The 24,965-nt window shown below is 37.7% G+C and overlaps 1 protein-coding gene and 1 long non-coding RNA gene across 3 annotated transcripts in view; one reads left to right on the forward strand and one right to left on the reverse strand.

Moving 5' to 3' along the window:
• The window catches only part of MAN1A1 (mannosidase alpha class 1A member 1), a 168,814-nt gene that overhangs the window by 9,640 nt on the left and 134,209 nt on the right, over nt 1–24,965 (reverse strand). The window contains exons 6-10 of the mRNA XM_038526670.1: nt 18,435–18,558; nt 16,408–16,501; nt 9,397–9,512; nt 3,752–3,971; nt 2,849–3,021 (exon numbers count right to left, since the gene is read on the reverse strand). Coding sequence (XP_038382598.1) covers nt 2,849–3,021; nt 3,752–3,971; nt 9,397–9,512; nt 16,408–16,501; nt 18,435–18,558 — 727 coding nt within the window. The remainder of the gene's footprint in view (nt 1–2,848; nt 3,022–3,751; nt 3,972–9,396; nt 9,513–16,407; nt 16,502–18,434; nt 18,559–24,965) is intronic.
• Nucleotides 11,111–20,631, forward strand: LOC119870781. Of its 2 annotated transcripts, none has more exons than XR_005353844.1 (4): nt 11,111–11,320; nt 11,573–11,722; nt 12,858–13,033; nt 20,474–20,631. It is a non-coding gene; the product is annotated as an uncharacterized LOC119870781 (long non-coding RNA). The 2 variants fall into 2 exon arrangements; XR_005353843.1 differs by having other exon boundaries at nt 11,573–11,681.

A 24,965-nucleotide genomic window follows, 5' to 3' on the forward strand; every position in this document is an offset into this window, starting at 1 on the left:
CTCCCTCCCGCTGGAAACCCTCTGAGGAACCATGTAGAATGCATCTCAAAGGGGGAAGACTGAGAGGGTTATTCATCAACTCTGAAATCTTGTTGGTTCAGGGTGGTCCCCTGGGGGCTTTAACCCTCCTACTTCCCAGAGTACAGCCAGCTGCCTGGGGAGAGGCTCAGAGCCAGGGCAGATGTGATAGCTTGCGGGGAGCTTGTGGGGAGCTTGTGGGGAGCTTGTGGGGAGCTTGTGGGGATGCTGCCCCTGCAGGCGGGGCTCAAACAAAGGAGGGCTAAGAGGATGTCACACGAGGGAAAGAGCGCTACCACGCTCTCTGTGTCTATGATTTTGCACTTTAAGAAAGGCAAGCGTGCCAGCACTCCTTCCTCCCCTAGACCTCAAGTTCTAGCAGAAATGCTGTTGGCAAAAAGCGAGGAGGGGGGGCAGGGGGTGCCTATGTTGTGCACAGGGAGACCATCTTACATCATAGACATTAACAATGGACAAAAATCCCAACCCCTAAAACCAAATTACCCCGTGAACACGCTCCCCTGGAGAACCAAGCAAACCAAAGCTTCCCATCCACATGGCAATAGAGGTCTACTCATTTCCATGTTTTTTTTTTTTTTTAATTTTTTAAATTTTTATTTATTTATGATAGTCACAGAGAGAGAGAGAGAGAGGCAGAGACACAGGCAGAGGGAGAAGCAGGCTCCATGCACCAGGAGCCCGACGTGGGATTCGATCCCGGGTCTCCAGGATTGCGCCCTGGGCCAAAGGCAGGCGCCAAACCGCTGCGCCACCCAGGGATCCCCTCATTTCCATGTTTTGTCAGTTCTCTACCATTCATTTTTCACATTTTAACATCTTCAAAACTGGCGTGTCATAATTTACCCAGTAGTGTTGTATTTTCTTAGTGGGATATAAAATAATAGTGTTTCTTATCAAGTACGTTGTTTCACATTGGATGAAATACATTATTCCGGATATTTTCAATTTAAACTGGTATTTCCAAAGTGACTATTAGCCTGAATTCTTTTGTTGGCCTATTGAAAAACAAAATAATTTCCTATTGCCAAAGCTTAGATGAACCTCAATTTTTATACATTTTTTTAGAGAAAAAAAACTCTAAATTTAAAGAAATTGGAATTACCACTGACTAAACATAATTAGAAAACTTCGCAAGAAAAAAAAAAGACAAAAAGGGGCCTACAGAATCGTTATTACTTAAAATGACTAATGACTGGTGATAACACACACACTACGCGAAGGGAGTAATAAGCAAGATTCAACAACGGCTTCTAAGAGATTAGTTATAACTTAAACAAAGGCAATATGTTTTTTTTAGATTTCCCGAGAAAAGGTTTCTAACGGTCAGGTTTTAAAGATGGCTAACTCTCTAACAGTGAGTTTAATTAAAGCGTTAGCTTCTTCTTATCCCCTCAATGCTCCACCACAACTCCTTCCAGAATGATAGCTCCTTAAATTATCGTTTGATGCATTTTGGAGGGCATAGCCCCTGGCACCAGCACACAGAATTCACTAGATTAGTTTAGGAAGATGATAGGCCATGTTTTGTAGATAGAGACCCAAAGGGTGACAAAGACAATTCAGACAGCACACTGGACAGACGGAAAGCTTAGAGATATCCAGGGAAAGCTGAGATCAGTGAATGAATATTGTTGCACAAAGTAGTTCTTCTATAGGTTCTTTCTAAAAGTTAGATCTAAGCTAATTTACTCCGTGGACAAATTTCATTCTAAAATGGAAATGGAAATAGAAGACAGAAAACAGAAAATCTTACTCATGTGCCCTCAGGAAACCAAAACTTAAGGACTCAGAGACTGATTTCCTGTACACGCTGGATTTATGGAAACCTAATAATGCTGGGATGGTAAGGAGTTGGCCGGGGGTTGCCTTGTATCAACCACTTGGGAAGTTTTACTTATGGTATTTCAGAGAAATGAATTAGAAATGACCTCGGTCGGGCTGCCTCACAAAGTAGTTCAACTAAGCTTTATTTGTATGACCGGACTTTGCTCAGGGAATTCCCAAAGCTGGTCTCCATTCGTTTTTTATTATAACAGACTCTAACTGAATTCTCTCTTCTTTACATTCCCTGTCCATAAGTACAGCCTACCTTGAATCCTCAACTGACTCACCTGAATTGCAATTCCTCTGCTGTTCCTGAATAAACTTTTTTTTTTGGACAGTTTTGAGTTTGCCTCAGTTTACCTTTTAATTTAGGTTGAAACTCTAAGTAGAAGCATATATTTTCATTTCAATGCCCAAAGACTATAACCCGCCCTCCGCCAAACAAAAACAAAACCACAGTGGCTTCTTGAAACAGACAACAGGCAGGGGTGATTATCCCCAAGTTGTCAGTAACTGTGGACTTAAGTGATCATCACTTCTATGGCTATGAGAATTTAATTTTATAATATGCCTTTCTAGATACCCCCTTCTTTATCAAAGTATTAATATTAATATCACTGTTACATAAAGCAAAGCTGAAGCCAGGGATATAGGATGACAACGGAAAGCACTCAGTCTTGAATTGGGAAGAAGTCTGATTAAAGCTTTAAGAACCAGGGGTGCCTGGGTGGCTCAGTCATTTGAGCAGCTGACTCTTGATTTTGGCTCTGGTCATGATTGGAGTTGTGAGACTGAGCCCCTGCTGGACTCTGCAATGGGTGTGGAGCATGCTTAAGATTCTCTGTCCTTCTCCCCACCCCCCTGCCACCCTCCAAAAAAGCTATAAAAATCATAGAAAGGTTGATATGCTGTATTTATAGAAATCACTGAACATTTTTTCCTACAACATTTATGTATAAGAAATATAAGCAGATTAAAACATTACCTCTACGGCTTCCCAGGCCCATTTCCTGTACTTTGGATCATGAGTCAGTCGCCACATGTACATGTACGTCTCAACAACCTCTGGCCGTAGGATGTAGTATTTTTCATTTTGCCTTGTAGCAATGGCTTCAACACCGCCATCGAATCTGAAAGCTTCTGGTCCCAGTTTCATATCTAAAGGGCATGCAGGGATGACAAGGGTTACTGTCTTGGACACCCCTCAGTTCTACAACTCAAATTAAACTAGAAAGTACTTTACAACATTCAAGAGAGATGCCAAATCATTTTAAGGAACAGTTATAAACATCATATAATAACTAATATTCAATATCCTTTTAAGATTCAGTCATCTGAGAGTCCTTTTTGGAAAATCACAATGATCTTTTATTTAATTTAACCATCATTTACTGAGTGCCCCCCAGGTAGGTACCAGGCACAACACCCCTCATCAGTTAGCTGGAAAACCAGTTAGCTGGTTGAGAATTGTTAGTCATTATGTCATGAAAGGTTATTTAAATTTCAAACTCCCATTTTACGAGAAGCGAGCCAGACTCTATTCATGGAGATACTGAAAAGCTTAATAATGCAATACTAAGTTTCTTTTGCACCTGGGACATTCTTACCCCATGTGATTTACCTAAAGCAGGATCAACAAATTCGACTGGCTTAATGCTTTATGGTTTCCATTTTTGTTGCTTGGTAAACCAAGGGTAGATATTTTTATGTAGAAAAACAGTGTTTCTTAAAGTAAAAAACAGACATTCCTTTAACATATTTATCATGAGCTTCCAGTCTCATGAGGCACAGTGGACATTCTTCTGGTGGTAACAGTGACAAAGTTCCTTATTGAATAGAATAAAAGGATATGGGGATAGATTGAAAATGAAGAATAACATGGACTCACATGTGCGATTGTAAGATTCGTAACAGGTCCGGGCAATTTCAGCCCCGAGCTGAAGGTAGTGTTGGGTTAGGCCTGCAGGAGCGTCATCAGCCCCTAGTGCAAACATGCCTCCAGCAAAGCAGGTCAGGTGGCCCATCTTGTGTTCCAAGAGGCCCCCCTTCCACTCTGCGATGTAAGTCAGGCCCGTACTAGACTTGCGGATCAAGTGAGTCTCGATTGCCTGTAAATAATACTTATTTTCAACATTTTTAAATCCCCTTCCAAATTTATATTAAAAACATTCTCAACACTAAGAGAGAAAAAGGATAAAACCTCACTCCCAGTTTTGGGTTTGGCGTCATAAATCCCACTCACCTGCAATGTTATGTTACTGCTTTCTGTATTCTTCCTCTAGTCTATGCCTTATTAGTTTGGTTAGTTAGGACTATTGCTATCGCGCCAGCCCAGTTGGTTTTGCCTGATTCCATGACCAAACATAGTCCTCATACCTCAAAAGCTATCCCCTTCTCAAAGGTAGGCACTGGTGTAGAGGTAACAGTTAATGAATTCCCATGTTCACAATGGACAACACAAAGCACAAGCTCTTCTGGGGATGAGGAATAGAGCATACTGGAGTATAAAATCCAGGCTGCCTTTGGTTATCTTAGCTCAGAGGGTAGTAAACTGAGTAGGAAAGATGTGCTGTTCTTGAAACAGATTGCTTGGCCTCAAATTCCAACTCTGACACTTGCTATCTATGGACTTAGTGGGTAATTTGCTTGCTGTATCCCTAAATCTCAGAATCCTCATCTATAAAATGGGAATAGTAGTATCTATGGAGAAAACTCTGCAACATTTATTTTATGAAGCAGTCAGTAGTGTACCTAGCACTTGATAAGGTTTATTTATCATCCCTCACATCTCCAGTGTGATAACATTTGAATTAAATTCTTCCCTAGGAGGGGCATCTGGGTGACTCAGTGGTTGAGCGTCTCCCTTTGGCTCAGGTCATGATGCCAGGGTCCTGGGATCCAGCCTGCTTCTCCCTCTGCCTATGTCTCTCCCCCTCTCTCTCTTTCTCTGTCTCTCTCATGAATAAATAAATATAATCTTAAAAAAAATTTCTCCCTAGGAATTCTAGTAAAAAGCACATTAGCATACAATGAAAAAAATTTTAAAAAGACACATGAAAAGATGCTCATCATCACTTATCATCAGGGAAATGCACAAAACAAACCTATAATGAGATATCACCTCACACCTGTCAGAATGCCTAAAAACAACACAAGAGACAACAGGGGGTGGTGAGGATGTGGAGAAAAAGGAACCCTCTTGCACTGTCAGTAGGAATGCAAACCAGTGCAGTGGTAGAAAACAATATGGAGGTTCCTCAAAAAGTTAAAAATAGAACTGCCTTAGGATCCAGCAAGCACACTACTGCATGTTTATCTGAAGAATACAAGAACACTAATTCAAAGGGATACGTGCACCCCTAACGTTTATAGCAGCATTATTTACAATAGCCAAGACATGGAAGCAGCCCTGGTGTCCACTGATTCATCAATAGATAAAGAAGATGTGGCAATAACAGAATATTATCCAGCCATAAAAAGGAATGAAATCTTGCCATTGCAATAACATGGATGGAAGTATAGAGAGTATAATGTCGTGCAAAATAAGTCAGAGAAAGACAAATACCGTATGATTTCACTCATGCGTAGAATTTAAAAGACAAAACAAACAAGGTACAGCGGTAAAAATGGGAGAGATACAAATCAAAAAACAAGCTCTTACTTATAGAGAACAAACTGATGGTTACCTGAGGGGAAGTAGGTGGATGAAATAGGTGATGGGGATGAAGGAGGGCACTTGTGATGAGCACCAGGTGATGCGTGCAAGTGTTGAGTCATTATATTGTATACCTGAACCTAATATAACACTGTATGTTAACTAACTGGAGTTAAAATTAAAACTTAAAAAAAGAATAAAGGTCTGAAAATTGGGGAGAAGTGATGTTTACAAAAATGAGTCGTAAAATATCTTTTGTTTTTGCCCTAGGACTGTTGATATTCTTTTACAATAGCTAGAAAACATAAAATAAGCCTTATATTTAAAAAGCAAAAATGAAGTGTAACTGTTTGGAATTATTAACTTCTAGTTACTGTCAGAGGAAATGTTTTTTCCCTCCCAATGACTTCCTAGAAGAAAAAGAGCTATAACTATGTCTATACCTGTTACGCTATTATAAAAAAAAAAAAAAAAGAAACTGAGTTTTTTAGGATGCCCATTTGGGACTAGTAGACACAGACAAAACTTGTGATAGAGAAGAATGAATGAAAATGAATACACAGATAATACCTTTCCTACCTTTACTGGAAATAAACAGATGAAACAAGGTGGTAAGAAATAAATGAACACACTACTGTGCTCAGTAACTGTGGTTAGCTAATTTTGTTGATGGACTTATTCTATTAATATTTCATTCTTATTTAATGCAACTGAACACCTTAACTATTTATACTTCTCATAGCACCAACTACAATAAAGTTCTTCAAGCAGATACCTGTTCACCATCCAAGAAATTATTCTTTCTACATGGCAAAAGTTACAGCTTTTGAGCATGGACTAGAGATGGATCCTGAATAAAGAACTGTATTATTTTTGGCATGATTCTGACCAAGCTGCTACCTCTTAAAATAAACTACAATGAAGTTCCAAGACCTTCAAAGTAATGTTTGTGTAACCGTGGGAAAATGTAAATAAATATAAAGGAGGAAAAAACAGTTGTTAGTGGTTCTAAAAAGAGGTGTTAAATCTGAGAATTGATTAGGTAAAAAGAATATCATGTATTTTGTGATTTTAGCCTTTCATATTTGAAAAAGAAAATTAGTTTGATGAAACTTTTAGAAACCTAAATGTCTAATACATCATGTACCCGTTCACTCTGGTGGATTCTTTGTGTGGTCTCTAGAGAACACAACAGCCAGTTGAAAGTTCAAAGTATTTTGTTATTAAAACAATCAAAGAAAATAGACCATGCTGGAATTAAATGCTTTCCAAAATCGACTTGAAGCTAAAACTGAAGAGCCGTATCCCCAGTAACTCAACTGTCCAGGACAATAATATACAGTATCTTCTCTTATTAGTAAGATTTTTTTTTTTTTTTTAAAGCAGAAAGAAACTTCGCTCTAAGACATGGTTACTTCTCAAATCAGAAATTTAATTGTTCTAGCTTTGCTTTCTAAGTTGAAAACACAATGGCTTGAAAATGTTTTCACTATTAAGAGAAGCAGGAAACATTTTCCTTCATTTATTCTTAATGGATTTTCCTGTCAATGGTTTGGCTAAATACAGTATATTAAAAGCTGTGTGGGTATAGTTCTAGAAACTGGAGGAAAATATTTCACGGAACATTTTAAAGTTGCCTTTCCTAAACATCAAGATCTTAGGGGGCCACTTTATGATTAGAATAATTGAAATATCTGCCAGGATAGCAATGAAAAAACGACACAGCAGAAACCATACTGTAGGGAGAATTCCCTAGCTTCAAACTTGACACCTCATAGGAATGAAGAAAAACAGACCTGGAAGAGGCCATGTGGACCATATTCTAGTTTGCTTTTTATGTTCATCGTGTGCCTTAATTAAGGCTGTGCTAAGTGAAAGCCAGCATACTAACTAAGGTGTCCTGGTTCCTATAGGTGGAGTAGTTAAGAGTCATACCTGTTGTGCTTAGTGATGCTTCTAATTGACCTTTGGGAGGGAACCACAGTAATATTCAATCTGGCCAACCAGAACAAAGCAAGTTGCATGTGTATTTATTTAATTATTTATTTTAAAGATTTTATTTATTTGAGAGAGAGAGGCAGACTCTCCGCTGAGCAGGGGGCCGAATGTAGGGCTCGATCCCAGGACTCTGGGATCATGACTTGAGCTGAAGGCAGATGTTTAACCAACTGAGCCACCGAGGCGCCCCATATATTTAAATGAATAAATTGGACTATGTCTAAATTACTTTGACCGCCTCTCATGAAGACTAATTTTAGAACAGTGGCTACATTATTAGAGTTGCAAATTTCCACCCCCCCCCCGTAAATTAATACTCTCGATTATAAAAAAAATTCTAAATAGTCAATAAAAAGTCATTTTCCTGATTATTTAGCCACAATTTTAAAACATTATTTGTGATAATGTGGTTTATTGTGATGCCTTGATAATAATTTTTAAGAAATATGAGTTACCATATAAAATGCTTAACAATCACAAAGGTTCTGCTAAAAAATTTGTTTCTGAAAAGTTGGGTGTGAGATCAAGTGTTTTACATAAAATAACCTTCTTTTACTTTATTTACTTTCAAATTTTATTTTCATTTTTGATGGGGCTTACATTTGCTTGAGGCTTAGTTTACTCTTACACTGGTCACCTCATATATACTTTGCTAAGCAGTTTCTTTTTTTTTTATAAAACTTTTTTTTTAAAATTTTTATTTATTTATGATAGTCACACACACAGAGAGAGAGAGAGGCAGAGACATAGGCAGAGGGAGAAGCAGGCTCCATGCACCGGGAGCCCGACGTGGGATTCGATCCCGAGTCTCCAGGATCACGCCCCGGGCCAAAGGCAGGCGCTAAACCGCTGCGCCACCCAGGGATCCCTGCTAAGCAGTTTCTAACTTATTTTTACTAACTTAATGAATGCAAAGAACATTTAAGTGTAATATGGAAATTCTTATTCACAAATAAATCCATAGTGATGAGGTAAAAAGAGAATAGTGGTGACACAAATTTTAGTTTGAATTTTGGTTCCATATTCAACCTTTCTGAGGTTCTGTTCAGAGATATCTGTAAAACTAGGTAAATAGTATCTAAGCTATTGTGAGGAGACAAACACTTCATTTAAAGTATCTGCCTAGGGATCCCTGGGTGGCGCAGCGGTTTGGCGCCTGCCTTTGGCCCAGGGCGCGATCCTGGAGACCCGGGATCGAGTCCCACGTCGGGCTCCCGGTGCATGGAGCCTGCTTCTCCCTCTGCCTGTGTCTCTGCCTCTCTCTCTCTCTCTGTAACTATCATAAATAAATAAAAAAATTAAAAAAAAAAATTAAAAAAAAAAATAAAGTATCTGCCTAACATACTTAGCTCACAGTAGACAATGCAACAAATTATTTGTTCCCTCTCATTCCTCCTCCATTATAAAGGATCACAGGAAACCATTAGTTCAGATTTTTATTTGAGAGCATTGTCTATCTCTGGAGATAAGTTTACTTCAAATGGAGAGATAGCCATTAGGAATGTCTGTAATCTTGGGCAGTGTTAACTTTGTCACTTTTCAGAATATAAATTTAGGTTTTTTTTTTTTTCCTCCCTATGATTATAATTGTGACTCTAAGCATGGAATTCCTACTACTTCAAAGAAAAATACCTCTTTTTCAGGTATGTGAATCATTACTGAGATGTGAACCACATAAAACACTTCAACTGCCCTGTTAGAACTAAACACATCAAGTGGGATTACTATTGTTATAATTATATTAGCAGACACTGAACTCAGCCTAACTGGAAATATTTTGTAACCCACTTATATAGTACTCTGTTTCCCACTAAAGGCTGATTAATATTGCAAGTTGTAGGTTAGTTTAATGGCAAAGATGATTTAAATATTGGGTTTACCTGAACAGCATCAAAATACATCTTCTTAGCTTCTAGATCTGTCTTGTCAGACATTAACCACGCCTTTAGCAAATATTCATAAAAGCTGTCTCCGAGCCCTCCAACTGATACATGATCTGCAAAGAGAGGAAAATGAATTTCAGAGTGATTGAGGCTTTAATTCAGATAATGCAGCAAAATCACATTAGCAACTAGGATGCAAAACCCTACGTCAACTGCAACTCAACATTACATTTAAATTCCAACAAATCTCTTGTTTTCAGAAAGATATTCTGAAATGAGCAGATGTGCTATTAACTAATGTGATATACTCTAAATAATTACCAGGGTAGTTTTGTCAACACAGAGATAAAAAATATATAATCAACTGTAATTCCAAAAATCAGTTCTCTAGTTAAAACCATCAAATTAAAATGTTTCACAGTATATATTTATACAAGTTTTTAATTGCTTTAGCTCTCAATAACATAAACTACGTCAAATACTGTAAGTCTTAACAAACCTTAAAAAGAATTGGCTTGCAATAAAACAAGAAGCTCCTCAGCTTTTTATGATTACTATTATTATTTGATGAGTTTTCTAGTGTTATCAATCTGTAGGGTCAAGATCCTTTCAGGAGAGGCCAGGAAGAAAGAAGGTGGGGTGGGACATATCCTTCCTAATACTCTATTCCTACAATCCTCCCCCACTGCTATTTATTATACCAGATCCATGACATATAGTGCTAACAACCTTAGAGTTTATAGGGTAGGCATCCTCATTAAAAGTGAAAAAAAAAAAAAAAAAAAGAATGATGAGTGAGGCTAAAGGAGATCACAACAGTGATAAGGGCCACCTGACACCATAGCCCACTCGGGATCTCACACTTGGAACTGCTTGCTCTCTACCATGTAACACTAAACGTATTCTTTTGCCTACTGCTTGAATCAATACTTCAATTTTTAAAGCACATCTACCTACGAAAACAGAGACATAATCTATTTGAAATATCATTCCTAGAATTCATGGAGAATTTGAGCACTAATAAGACAGCTTGATTCTGGAAATCCGTATTTTAAGTTTCATAATTCAAAGTGAATTTCATGTATCTTTTTTTTTTTTTTATTTTTTACAAATAAGGCTTTTGTTGACTCTGCCACATAAAAGTAAATCTGTTTTTATACAGCCATCAAGACAATTTTCTCCTGACACTTGCCCAACAACTCCACTCGGAGCTTTATGTGGGGACCTCTACATTGAACAGGTTAAAACTGAATTCATTCTCTTTTCCTTCTCAATCTTACCTTCTGCCGTTGGTTCCTGTCTCACTAAGTGGCACCACCATCCTCCCAATTGTGCAAGTTAGACACTAGAGAGTTATTTTTTACTACTTTTCTCCCTTGCCCCCATATCCAATGAGCTACTGAACCCTACTAATTGTACCTCCTATACATCTCTTGAATCTATCCACTCCTGCGTCCTCACCAATCCAATCCTGGTGGAAGTTACTGTTATCTCCTGTTTCTGAGTCTGCAGTGGCCAATTATCTGGCCTTCTGCACTCTGATATTGTGTAGCTATTTACATTTAATTAATTAAAATAAAATAAACATAATTCAGTTCCTTGGCCATACTAGTGCTCAGGAGCTACAAGTGGCCCTTGGTTACTTCATTGACAGGGAAGATCTAGAACATTTCCATCATCACACAAAGTTCTAATGGCAATGCCACTGCAATCTATTCCCTCATTTATACCAGCAACTCTTTTAACATGTGAACTGGATCCTCCAGAATTGGAAGCCTTTAATGGCAAAGACTCAAATCTTGGGTCTTTGGAGAGTGGGAGGCCCTGCGTGGTCTCCACCTTCCTTGTATCACCATCGGTTCTGATCTATTTGCTCTCTGTTCCCTTGTCATATGGCTCTTCTTTTGGTCCCTCAAAACCAGTAGGCTCCATTCTACCACAGGAATTCTAAAGGCCTTGTTCTCTCTGCATGATATACATTCCCTGCCTCCTTTCCCTTTCATTTAGTAATTCTTACTCATACTTTATATCTAGGATTAAATGTTGCTTCCTCAAAGATGCTTTTCCTGACCCCCACCCACTGGGTTCCCTCATTATACACTTTGGGATAGCCCATGTCTACTATACTCTGCAATTTCCTAAAATGATAGAATTTTTTCTCTGTCTTCTCCAGAGGATTTGTCTCATCTTCTCCAGAGGATCACAATCCGGAAGGATCACAATCCAGGAGACCCATCATGTTTCCTGGTCCACATCAGCTCTTCCAAGTAGCCTGCATATAAGTAGGTACTCAGCAAATAATTGATGAACAAAGAAAAATCTCGTAAGTCAACCTTAAAAAGGACTATTCCCATTCAAGCGAGAAGGGCTATATTTTTAAGTAGTGAAATATGTGACTTTTATTATTGCAGAAAGTCCAGATGTACGGTTTTAATTTTAATGTAAAATTAGTGTTTTATAATTTTAAGTTTGATTCTTAAAACAGCAGTGCTTGAAGTGACCTTTGCAATTTCCTCAAGAAATTACCACAGAAACCTCTGACATTTACAAACTAAATACACTAAGTACTATCTCATCAATAACAAGCCCTGTTGTTATAAACATGATTGCAGGAGACAAATGCAAGTGAGCATGGTAAAGCAAATCACTGTCCGGTTACTGTCAAAACAACAAGGACTAAATGAAGTAATAGGAAATGATGGCCGTGATCCAGACATGCCCTTCAGAGTTAAGCAATGAGAATTGAACGCTAACAGCCAGAAGCAGCTTCATTTTCTTTCCCCTTGGGTTATGATTCTATAATGGATGGAAGAAGCAAGTTTGGGCATTTCCTTTAAAAAAGGAAAAAGGTTACATAATAATACATTTGGTTTAATTTATTTTGGTGAATGCAGGTTAATATTCTATATTTTTATTTCTTGCCTATGAATTTTTCATATTTGGAAAGAATCAAAATAAAGGAACATGGAGGAGGAACAAGAGCAAGCCTTTTTGATAACTTAGCATATCACTCACTATGCTTCCTTATGGCTGAAGGACTATTTGTGTTGGCAACAGAATCCTGTGTAAATATTTAGTGGGTGTGGGAGAGAACATGCCTGATTTTATCAGCAGGAAGGGACCTCCTACTTCTACAAAGAACATATATGGTATTTTTATTCCCAAAGGTTCCAAAGGTAATGTGTATTGCAGTCACTCAAATATTACGCTCTTCTTTATAGAAGGCAATTTACTCTTTCCTTCCCGAGAGGAATTCCTAATACTTAAGAGAGAAAACAAATAGCAAAAGAATCAAGACAAAAAGGATTAAAAACTCAGTATCTTTATTTTTTATTATTTTGTATATTTCATCTGAACCTAAACCTCTCAAAGCATTCCCCCAATGATGCTAGTGACACTATATGTATATTAATGTTGTTATATTAATCAAGGAAGAATGATAATTGTTCTGTCTATAGACACGGAGTCCCACATCTGGCTTCCAGTTGCAAGATCTCTTTATATCATCAGTTACCAGGATCTGATGCTGCCTCTCAGCCACAACTGAGGAGCAGAGAATAAACAGAACCATTATTAAAAGCAGAGGAGGAAAGATAGATTGGATACAGAGTGCATGAATACTCACAAAATTCAAGTAAGTAAACACCTACTAGTGCAAGATACAGTGAGTAAGGTTAACAAATGTCACTAAGACAAAGTCACTGGCCTCAAACATTTTGAATCCCTAGAAGATGGGGATGTATATGAATCATTTTGAAAAAGGTAAGGATAGGAAAACACCCAAAGTATTGGGGCAAGGGAGGACGAGGGTGAGTAGAGGATGAATGGGTGCCAACCACTGTCTTGAAGAAGAGAGTCTTCCTAGAAGAAAGAGCAATTCAGCTGGACCTTGGCAGAGTCAGAAGAGAGGTAAAAGGGCTGAGGAAACAGCACAAACTAAGACCTGGATATGACCAACGGGCCTTAACTAAAGAATGAAAAAATAAGTGTCTCCCTCGTGGCTGGAACACAGGGTGGTGGTGGTGGGGTTGAGGGTGGAGGAGCAGACATGAGAGTCATCAACCCTATTTGTTGGCCATTATAAAACTGGCCCATGTGCAATCCAAATAGAAAGGGCCCTCTGCATCAGGAAACATGGCCAAATACACAACATATTGGCAATCCAGAAGGCAAAACTGGATTTCCAGTTCCAGTATAACTGACACTTTTTGTCCCTCTTCACAGTGACTTCTAAATCCTAAGTCACAAGAAGAAAACAGTCAATCATAGAGAATTTTTTTTCAATTTTTAAAGTCATTCATGAGAAGGAAAATGCTACAAATGCCTGTCCTTTCAGAGAATCTTATCTGGTCCTTGTACTCAGAAAGCTACTATTTTCTCTCAAATACCCAAATAGTTCTCAAACTTTTAGTCTGAGCACCTTCTACACTCTTAAAAATGAATAAATGCCCCCAAATAACTTGTTTATGTAATATCTATAAGTATTTACCATATTGAAAATTAAATTTAAAATATTTAAATTGAATTAAAATATTTTATTAATTAAAAAAAATAATACAAGCATTACGTTAACACATTTTTCATATAAACATGTTATATTTTATAAACTAAAAAGATTAGCTAAAAGACTGACACTGATTTACAGTTTTGCAAATCTTACATTTTTGCTGTACTAGAAGATAGTTGGGTTTTCATATCTGTATATTCAAATCCATTGATATATATCATTTTGGTGGAATACATGAAGAAAATTCAGCCTCACACTGTTACACAGTTGGAAAGGGAAGTATTTAAAGAGCCTTTTCAGATAATTGTGGATGTTTTTCTCTGATACTAAAACAAAACTTGACAAATAGTTTTTTAAAGGTTAAAATTTCTTAAAGGTTGGTTGTAATGTGGAATTAGAAATTACATCAATGAATTTTTGTACTGTTACATTAGAATCCATTGGTCCATCTTGCACTTTGCATGGATCTTTTTCCTCACATGATTTTGTAATAGCATGAAGTGGTCATTTGGAAAATACTGGTTCACTGAATTATACAGATCTTCCAAATGGTGACATAGTTCAGTACATAATATAAAAAACTGCATTTTTAAAAAGATTTTTATTTATTCATGAGAGAGAGAGAGAGAGAGAGAGAGAGGCAGAGAATAGATAGGAGGAGAAGCAGGCTCCCTGCAGAGAGCTTGATGTGGGACTCGATCCCGGGACTCCAGATCACACCCTGAGGCGAAGGCAGACGCTCAATTGCTGAGCCACCCACGGGTTCCTATAAATTGCCTTTGTTAATATCACACTAATCTCATCAGAAAGGTTTTTCTAGAGAGGGTGGGAGGGGCAGAGGAAGAAGGAGAGAGACAGAGAAAGAGAGAAAGAGAGAGTCTTAAGTAAAGTAGGCTCCATGACCAGTGTGGAGCTCGACATGGGGCTCCACCTCATGCCCCAGAGATCATGACCTGAGCTGAAATCAAGAGTCAGACGCTTTAACCAACTGAGCCACTCAGGTGCCCTAGAAAAGTCTTTAAGTATTAGTTAAAGGCATTAAGGTCATGGTAGCATATATACATTTCTCAAAATTCTAATTTTCATTTAGAAATTAAAATTCTATCATTGGCAAAGATACTGTCAGTTTTCTTTGAATTGGCAGGCTTGTTTTTTGAGAACATGTACCAATTACCCAAGTCTAAATAACCAAAGATGGTGTTCAGTTGTTCTTTCAAGCAAAAATGCTAATCCATGAAGCAGTATGTGAGTGGCTCAGCTTTTGACTCAATCACACAAGTGCTTTTCTATGAGGTAGACACTATTTCCTATTATACAGCAAAGAAGCATAATCAATGGTTGAGATCTACTAGACTCAATAAGTTTTTTCATTAAAAATATTCATAAGTGAAACTGGCATCTTTTTATTTCTTATTGTCAATGAAGAATACAATTATTAGTACTATCTGGCTCCCCTGCCACGGTTCTCACTGTGACTTCAGTAGTTTTACCCACCACTGCTTTTGCAACAGAAGTGCAAACATCAACACAGCAAAAAGGCAGAAGTAAAAATAGCTTTGACCTTGTGGACTCCCTGAATGGTCTCAGGGATATCCAGCGACCTGCAGACCACACTTGGCTAAATGGCAACAAACATAGATTTTAGCACAATTTTTTTCTATTAAATTATTCTTTATGAAAAGTACTTCTTCTAAAGTAACAGGGAGGCATGTTCATCTAAGAATATAATGTTACATATAAAGAAAATACTCAAATTAGAATAAAATTGTAAGGCATTGCTAATATCCCCAGCACAGACAGGCACCTCACTTAATATTCTGGACTTGACTCTCTGTTGCTGGGTTAATCTACCACTGTTTTTCCAATCAACTTGAGAACATTTATTTCAACTACTCTGGATCTTCATATCCCTAAGGTCCCTAAGGGATCTGAAGTGAGGGCTCCTTGTATAATACTTTCTCCTAATCTGTAGATAATTCTCCTGGGAGGCAACCTTTATCTGGTGGCTTAAAATTAAGTCAAGAAAACATCCTGTTTGCTCTTTCAATTTCCTAACCCTTAAAGATTCAGGTTCCTCTCTCATCTTGGAGCCAAGAAGAAAGAGAAAATGCTATGAAGTAGAATGATCTAGTTACTCCGTGCAAAACTATGATAGCCAATAGCATAAAGGAACAATTTTCCCTTCTATCCACATGACCAGCTTGTTATGGGCTAACATGCCCAAACAACCTGACCAGATCTTCCCCTCTTGATTAAAAATTTAAATGTGCTTACATGTCATCATGCTCACAGTTATGCACGAAAAATAAACAATCAAGACCCATGGTAACATTTATAGTCTCTCTCACGACAGGCCTGTTTATTAAAGGAACCATGCCCACTTTCCTCTTCCTGAAACATTCCCCAAAACAATTTGTGCTTTTTTTGTGTTCCTCCTCTCTGTTACTAGAACAGTGCTGGGTACCATAAAGAGCTAAAACCATACTAATCTTTTGACTTACATTGACCCCACTGTCCACTACTGGGATTCAGATAGTTAGGATAAAGGCCTTGTGGTTTTTCCAGGTTGTTCAGTACTGTTCGAATATTCATTACCTACAACAGAAAATGAAATGTTACTATGAAAATCTACAAAACAATTTTGGGGCCATTCTCCTCTCTTTCTCCATTACATTTCTCCATGTTAGGGAAGAAGATTGATTTAAAAGAATTAGAACTACGAGGGTTGCCACCAGCTTACAAGAATATTCGCAGTAAGTGAATATAGGTCACACGGATCTGCCACACGCTGCAGAAGGAAGTGGGGATCTATCAGTGGATAAACAAAGTCATTATCCTCTTGGAATTTACTTTCTAGTGGGAGGAGACAGATAATAAGCACATAAATATATCAGATGGTGATAAATCTATGAAAAGGTTATAGAGAACAGTGGGACAAGTGATGTGAGGTTGTGAGGTTACATTCTCAGTCAGGGAGGTCAGGGGAGCCTGATGGGAGAGGTTTGAGCAGAAACTTAAAGAGGCAAAGGAATAACCATGCAGAAAGCTGGAGGAAGAGCAACCGGGGCAGAGGGAGGTGCAAGCAGAGGTGCCCTGAGAGAAGGTTTGGCAAGACTGCTGAGGCTAGAGGTAAGGAAGAAAAGGAGAAAATGTCAGAGAGGAGACAGGTAGCCAGGGCCCACATCATGCAAGCCTCATGGGCCAAAATGAGGGCTTATTTTATTCCACGTGTGATGGGAAGTCACTGAAGTTTTGTGTTTTTGCGGGATCGGTGTGACTGAAGGGGACAGGAGAGGAAGCAGGATTCAGGTGGGTACAGCAGAGTCCAGGCAAGAGACAGTGGGTCCCGGGAAAGGGTGGCAGCAGGGTAATAGGATAGAGCCAAAGCATTTCCTGATGGAGTCAACCTCAGGTTTACCAAAAAGAGAGGAACCAGGATGACCTCAAGATCTGTGGTCTGAGCTACTGGGTAAACTGAGGTGGAATTTATCAATACAGTGAAGACTGCAGTAGAAAAAGGTCTGGGGGTTGAGTCTGAGGCATTTTGAGCAGCAGCTGTCATTCAGACCTCTTAGTGGAAAGGTCAGATACAGAATGGGGGACAGGTTGGGACTGGAACGATAAATTTGGAGTCAACAGCACATAAATAGTATGTGGAACCATGACACTGAATGAAATCATGTCGAGACTGACCACAAAAAGAAGAGGCTCAAGTTTGAGTCCTGAGGCTTTGTGATATTTAGGGCTTGGGGCATTGGGGAAGAACCAACAAAGAAGGCTTCGAAGGAGCACTCCACTGAGGAAGGAGGCAAACCAGGGAAGTACCGTACGCCTGCAGCCCTGTGCAGCACCTCATGGAGAAGGAAGTGACTACATGCTTCAGATGCTGAGAGGGTGAGGACAATGAGAGCTGAGAATGATCACCGGACCTGGCAACACAAAACTCACTGGTCACCGAGACAGGTGTGGTGGGCAGAAAAGCCTGACTGGAAAGTGTTCAAGAGTGGGGGACACAAGAAGAGGGGGTAACAGAGACAATTCTCTCAGGGAATTTTGCTATGAAGAGGAAATGCAAGTGGGACAAAAGCTGAGAGCAGAGTGGTGGGCGAAATATAGATTTACTCACATATCTACGGGTTGTTTCTTGAAAATTAGAAACAGATTCAATTTGTATTATACTCGAATTTGTATGATACTTTGAGTTTAAAAAGTCTTTCACATGTTCCATACAACACTATGTATTTTTAGATCAGGAAAAAAAATATCAGAGAGGGAAAGTGACTTGCTCGAGGTCTAGAGAATCAGACGTGTACACCACACTGTCTCATGCTGAGTTAGACGGAGCCATGGAAAGACTGCGGGGTTACAGTTCGGTAAAATGAAATGCTGCATGTAACAAAACTTCCTGAAGAACTCTATTAAACTTGGTTATTCTTTTCCATATCTAATATTACTAAATCTTCCAGGAGAGGATATTGTTTCTCATTAAGTACAGCATTGCAATGCAAGGTGTATTGGGGGATCTCACCTTTTCGGCAAAGATGGGGTTTCCTGATAAGTGGCTCAGGTGGAGAAACTCCAAATGCAGAGTTCCAAATTCTGCCAAAATACTGCTGCCTCCTGAGGCCCAGGGCCAGTTCCTTCCAATTCCACTAAAGAAGAGAAGAGAGTGAAGAGTTATGGGTCAGAACAATTCTGATTTTTGCAGGCTTAAATAGAAGTGAAAGAGACCTGTTCCGAATAATGGCATCTCAGCTAATAGTCTACTCTGGTTATTAAAAAATGTCCAGCATTGTTGTCTTTGGCTACTGGTTTCAGGCTTTGACCCTTACCTATAAACTGAAAATCAGTGTTGACATAAGTCAGAAAAAAGTTTCTATGTGCTTGATGTTGATGAACAAATACTTTGGAAAGTACAGGTGCCATATAGAGATGCACACCCATTCCAAATAGAATATAAAACACACACCTCCCCTGCCCCAAATCCCCCATAAAGCCCTCCAATATTTTAATTAATTTCAACCTGAGAGTCCATGCACTATTATAGACATTCATATTATATTTATAATTTTTCTTTGATATAAGATAAATTTCAAAGATTCCTTGGTTATATACTCATTCCCTCTGTCCCCAAGCCTTCTCTCCACTTACTAGGCTTTCTTTTGTTTTCCTTCACACAATTTTTTAAGTATATTATCCAGGGCACTCACTTATCCTGTGACCCATTTAATCTATGTTCAAGAATTTTAACAGAACTATATGATTCAAATCTGAAAGGGATCAAAAGGCATGAGCTGCAAAAATTATTGCCTCATCACAGAGAAATGGTTTTTAAAGAGTTGGTCCTACACGTCCACACACACAACTACACATAAAGTGGCTTTTGAGCCACAGTCATACTCTTGGGTTCAGTTTACTTTTGGAGAGCCACTTAAAACGTTAGGAATTAACGTGATAACTGAAATAAAGAATAAAGTCAAGGATCTGACTGGTAAGTTCCCTTGCAGAAAGCTGAAAACCAACATTTTGGTTTTATTTCAGATGCTCATTTATTGCATTCCTCTCATTTGCCAGGGACCCTGCATAGCTCTGGGTTCCAAGGATGATTACAATGAACAAATCACTCTTTTCTTAAAGACTTATAGTGCAATGTGAGAGAGTAACCTAAGCAGAGATAATTCCAATTAAATATGGTTAAGTACCAAGATAAGTAAACATGTGAAAGGGTCTCTGAGCACCTAGGGCCAGGACATGTAATCCTACACGGTGGAGGGCACAGAAGGCTTCTGCAAGGAGCAGACTCCTGAGTTGATTGTTGAAGAATGAATATGAATTAGTGAGGGAAGAATGATGAGAGGGAGCATCTGGATATTGAGAGTACACAGAAGGGACAGCCAGGATCTAGAAGAACCTCCTGATACTGCTGAGTGGAGGGAAAGCAGGGTGGCTGGAGAGAAGACTCTAAGGATCAATTGGGGGCAGGTCTTGGAGGCTTGTGGATTTCTCACTTTCTTCCCTTTCCAAGTTGGCTCCCTTTGAACACTGCTCTTGATGTCCCTAGATTTTCTTCCCTGTTTGTTTTTTGCATTAGATCATTCACAACTCTTTTCAGCTATCCTAACTTCTGCTCAGGAATGTGTAAGAGAAGGAAAACAACAAGGACAACTGGTCTCTAAAAACCTAGATTGGCCTCACTCTTCTGTTGCTTTTGAGAGCAAAACCTAGATTTTTATCTTCAAACATAGATTTGTAGTAATAAAAAAGTAAACAGAAATAAAGGAGATTTGAAAATCACATATTCATTTGTCTTTAAAAATGTCTTGTATTTCTTCCATTCTGGGAAGGTTAATCAGGATTTATTTTCATGGTTGGCTTAGATGAAAGGAATAGCCAATCATCCAAATAGGATGAACAACTACTTTCAAATTTTATTAACATATGGCAAGTGCACATGGTAATTGGTCATCAATTTGTTGTCAAGACACATTTCTTTTTGTTCCAACCATTCTCTCACTGACCAAAGTCAATAAACCTAATTAAGCAAAACTAAAAATTTCTGTGTTCTAGAGAAGCTACTAAAATCAAAGTCACAATACCAAAGTAAGAGGCAATGACTTTGTCCTGAAGAAGGAAGAGGACGGTGTGCTAAGAACCCACCCAGTTTCCAGATCTTCAAAGACCAGTTCTTTTGAATTCAGGGTATGAGAGTGTGGTGGCACACTGAGATGAGAAACTCAAGTAATATAATGTACCAAAATAAAATTCAAATTACTTTTGTATTCATGCATTTGTTCCTTGCTATTAATGTGGTTAGTTAAGAGAAAACCAGAGATACACTGGAAAAAATTTCAATATGTTAAAAAATTAAGATTTAAAAGGGTTATATATGTATTCTTTCTTTCTCCTTTGGACCCATTCGTATCAGAAGGAAAACAGCATACTTTTCTATCACTGTTTAATTACATAGGGAGCAAGAACAGTAAATGCACTAGCAAAGGATATATCCTGCTAACAGAAAGCTGAGTTTAGAATGCATGGTATGTTTATATGAAAGAACAGCTTTGGTTACCATTTTTGCAACCTACAGAATTAATGTATTTCAGTAGAAGTGTAAGATCGATAGTTGTGCTAGCTCTCAAACAGAAATGAGAGAAGGGTTCCAAGAAGTCAGAGAGGCCACTGTTATATCTAGATATTTAATAAGGTCATTATCCTTTTCTTAGGCAAAGGTGCAATGACTAGAGGTTAGTCTGGGGAGGGCTTGGGGCACACGCCATAGGCCATGCCAGCTAAATTACGTGTGTATTAGGGGAAATGGCTACCTGTTTGCACGGCACTGTATCAGAACCAGTTTTGGACACTCATAGAATGATTTCTATGGTCTTTTTGTCTCTAAATTCTAAAAGTCTATTGAGGAACCCATATATTTGTGTGGCTCTAATTTCTAAACTGATACATACAGACACTGGGCATCTGACATCAAAATGATGGTAAGTGAGTACGGAACAGAGTTCTGCTCCTTTGGTCTGGGGGTCAGGATGCCCTTGGCATCCCATGATACCAAATGCTAAAGGTTTCTAGACCTCTGGGTCAAAATCAATCTCATTTGAGAGAGTAGGGGATTTAAATCGTTTTCAACTTCAGTTCTGTTATCATGATATTTTAAAGGTAGTCATGGTGTTCTTTATTTTTTCTTTATCTATTTTACAAACACTAATAATACTTTAGAAAAATATTTTAAAAATAACAGTTTGTGTTCAGAAACCATTAGTTCCATCAGGCAGGCATAAAAGGGAAGAATATTTAAATATTCCCAGTCTTGTTACAATGATTGCTTTTTAAGCCAAAATGATGAGTCAGCATATGGAAATGTATACACAAAAAGGCAATTAACATGATTTGGAAAACTGCCAAGTGTGTGGTTCAAAGGATCCTGAAGCAGAACTTCAAACTTTTGTATCACTCTAATTTCACTTATTTCTGTTTCCTCCAATCCTCAGTTCTTCCATTTTAAATTGGAGTATTATTTAATACATATCTTTCAACTTTTAATTTAAATTTTCAGTATTCTACAAAGGTAATAATTCTTTGAAGATAAAACATCACAACAAAAAATAACTGGTTTTGGCAAGTGCAACTAGAAACATGTCTTTAAAAGACTGAGTCACTATGATTCTTTTGAAAAATACTATTTTGTTGCTTTAGAGAATATAACTTGAATGTAGTTCTTTAGTAGTAGTAATATACTTCCACATCCTACTACACTCAAAAACAAGAAGATATAATTATTTACTGACCTCATAGCTCTGATAAGCAATGGGCATTATGCTTTTTTTTTTTTTCCTTTTCCTAGGAATGGTTAGTGACACCAGAGAAAGGAATTACCTTACTAACATTGCTATTCTACTCATGTTTAAATCTCATAGGAGAGCTGCTACCTCCTCCTAGAGCTTCTAATAATCAAGTAGCTGGAAAGTTATTCAGGATTGATGGTATATTCCTTCAAAATAATCTTAAACCAAGGTACCCACAATGAAAGGTTATAGACGCTGTCCAGATACAATTTGGATCATTAAGAAATAACGTTTGGCCATTTAGCATAATCAAACACAACAAATAAAGAATTTACAGAACTGAAACAATTCTAAAAAATTGTCAGATGAATATGTAAACAAAGCATTAAACAGTTATATAGTCTTGATTAGCTATGATTTTCAGTTTATTCTTTCTTGCTGCTTGCTTCTTTATGCAAAATGGGAAATGGGCCAATAAACAATTTTCTTGAGGATTCTTGTCTGAGTAATTTCTGAAGAGCTGATCAGTAAACAAACGCCTTTCAAGTTCAAAGTTCAAAACACAGGTTACTCCTTGGGGCTATGGAGTTAACAAGTTTTGGGAGAAAAAAATTCCCAACATTCTGTATATTATGGTAAAACCTTACTTACATATGCAAATTAGGGGCTCATAGGGATATTTAATTCAAAAGAGCAGATAATCCAATATTATTCCTTTTGGATTTTAGCACAAATTAGGAAAGAATAATTACAAAGTTCATGAACGACTGTTTCATTTTAACTGTATTTCCCAAGTGAGTTGATTTTGAGATTAAGCAATTTCAGCTTCACTTACTACCAATGCCTCCTTCCTGAACAGATTCACACAATGCTAATCTTTCAAGTTTGTAGTCTAAGACTTCAGTGAGAGTGGGACTAATAATTTCAGGGGCTGGCATTCTAGGACGAGTCAAGATTCTATTATAGCTCAACTATAGAAGATTCCACTGGGGAGGACTACTTCCCCAAGAGCCATCTACAGGGAAATGGTGCTGAGGGGAGTCATTTGATTAATTCACAAGCCATGGTTTACTGCTTCTGAACAGCAGCATGTGGGTTAAATCTCTAAAGAATTTCCACACTTAATTTTTTGAACCAAAGGCTAAAATAATATTTTAAAATTAGCTACCTTGCTTTGCCTTATGGGTAGTTATTTTAGACAGAATTGAAACTAAATACTCATTATTTTAGTTATTCTGACAATACTGCAGTCCCTGTACTTAACTATCTACTAGGATTAGAGGAGAAGTTGGGGTTTGCAAAAATATAAATGGTGAGAAGCCCTCTCTAATTCCATAAATAATCTGCTCCACAGGTCCAAAGATGCTAAAATTCTGTTTTCCAGCTGTCCTTTGGGTAAGATTTCCTTGCTAGCCATTATCAACAGACTGCAAATAAGTTGAGTGCAGTTTCTGCCTAGTTATTGGGCAAACTGGGATATCCTATTAAGTTTGGGGAACACTCTGAAGAGGCTAGTAGTACTGATTAGAAAGCATTAGAATGCATTTAAAATTTGTGGGCATGCACACACATTTACTCTATTGTATTAAGAAAAAAAAAGGAATTATATTCTACATCTTCTTTTAAACGTATATCATATTTTTCATGGACATTTCCCATACTGATCAATGTACATCATTGTTGTTGAGTGAAGATACCTGACTGAATGGATGTTGAGGTGACCCTTGAACAATATAGGGGTTAAGGGTGTTGACTTCCTATGCTGTTGAAAATTCATGTATAACTTTTGATTCCTGTAAAACTTAAATACTAATAGTGCACTATTAGTATTGACTATTGACTGGAAGCCTTATCAATAACATAAATAACTAATACATATTTTGTGTGTTATATGTATTATATACTGTATTCTTATGATAAAGTAAGCTAGAGAAAAGAAAATGTCAAGAAAACCATTAGGAGGAGAAAATACATTTATAGTACTATACTGTATATACTGGAAAAAGCTCCACACATACAGAGACCCACACAGTTCAAACCTATGTTGTTCAAGAGTCAACTGTATTCTATTTATTTAAATGTACATTTATTGATAGACATTGAAACCAATTTATTTTTTCATTTACTCTTTGCCACTGTAAACAATTTGGGGGTAAGTCTACCTTTTTTTTTTAAAGCTAACTAATTTTCATGCAAACATGTCTAGATTTCAGCTGGAAGATGTTAATTTAATTGTCTAAACTAATAATGAGGATGGATTTGGGAATGTGTATTGGAGGCATAAATGTCTACTGTTTATAGAGTTATTTCTTAATGGTGTGGACCTATTATATCTTGCCACATTTGGTAGCCTCTAGAATCTTAGGATATCTGCATTTCATCTACTATAAATCATTGCATTAAGTCCTTTAAAACTGAGGAAGGAGAAACCACAAACAAGCATTTATATCCAGACACTTTTCTAATAAACCTTAGGATGGAATAGGAGCACACTGTATTCCATCTTCAGAAATGGTAACTCATTAATATTAATTTGTCAGACATTTTAGACACAATTGTTTCATTACTTTAACATATATCATCACTCTAAGACATGACTTTAGACCTGAGATTACAGTGAAATTTGGCTATGTTTATTTATCCCTTTGACTTTCATTCTATGGGTCTATGGGTCCATGGGTCATCTATGGATCAAGATAAATGAAATCAGTACAGATTCCAGGCTTTTAATTCTTCAAATTCTGCTCTTCAGTCTCTTTCTGTAA

The sequence above is a fragment of the Canis lupus genome, chromosome 1 (genome assembly GCF_011100685.1).
Source record: "Canis lupus familiaris isolate Mischka breed German Shepherd chromosome 1, alternate assembly UU_Cfam_GSD_1.0, whole genome shotgun sequence".
Lineage (NCBI taxonomy): Eukaryota > Metazoa > Chordata > Mammalia > Carnivora > Canidae > Canis > Canis lupus.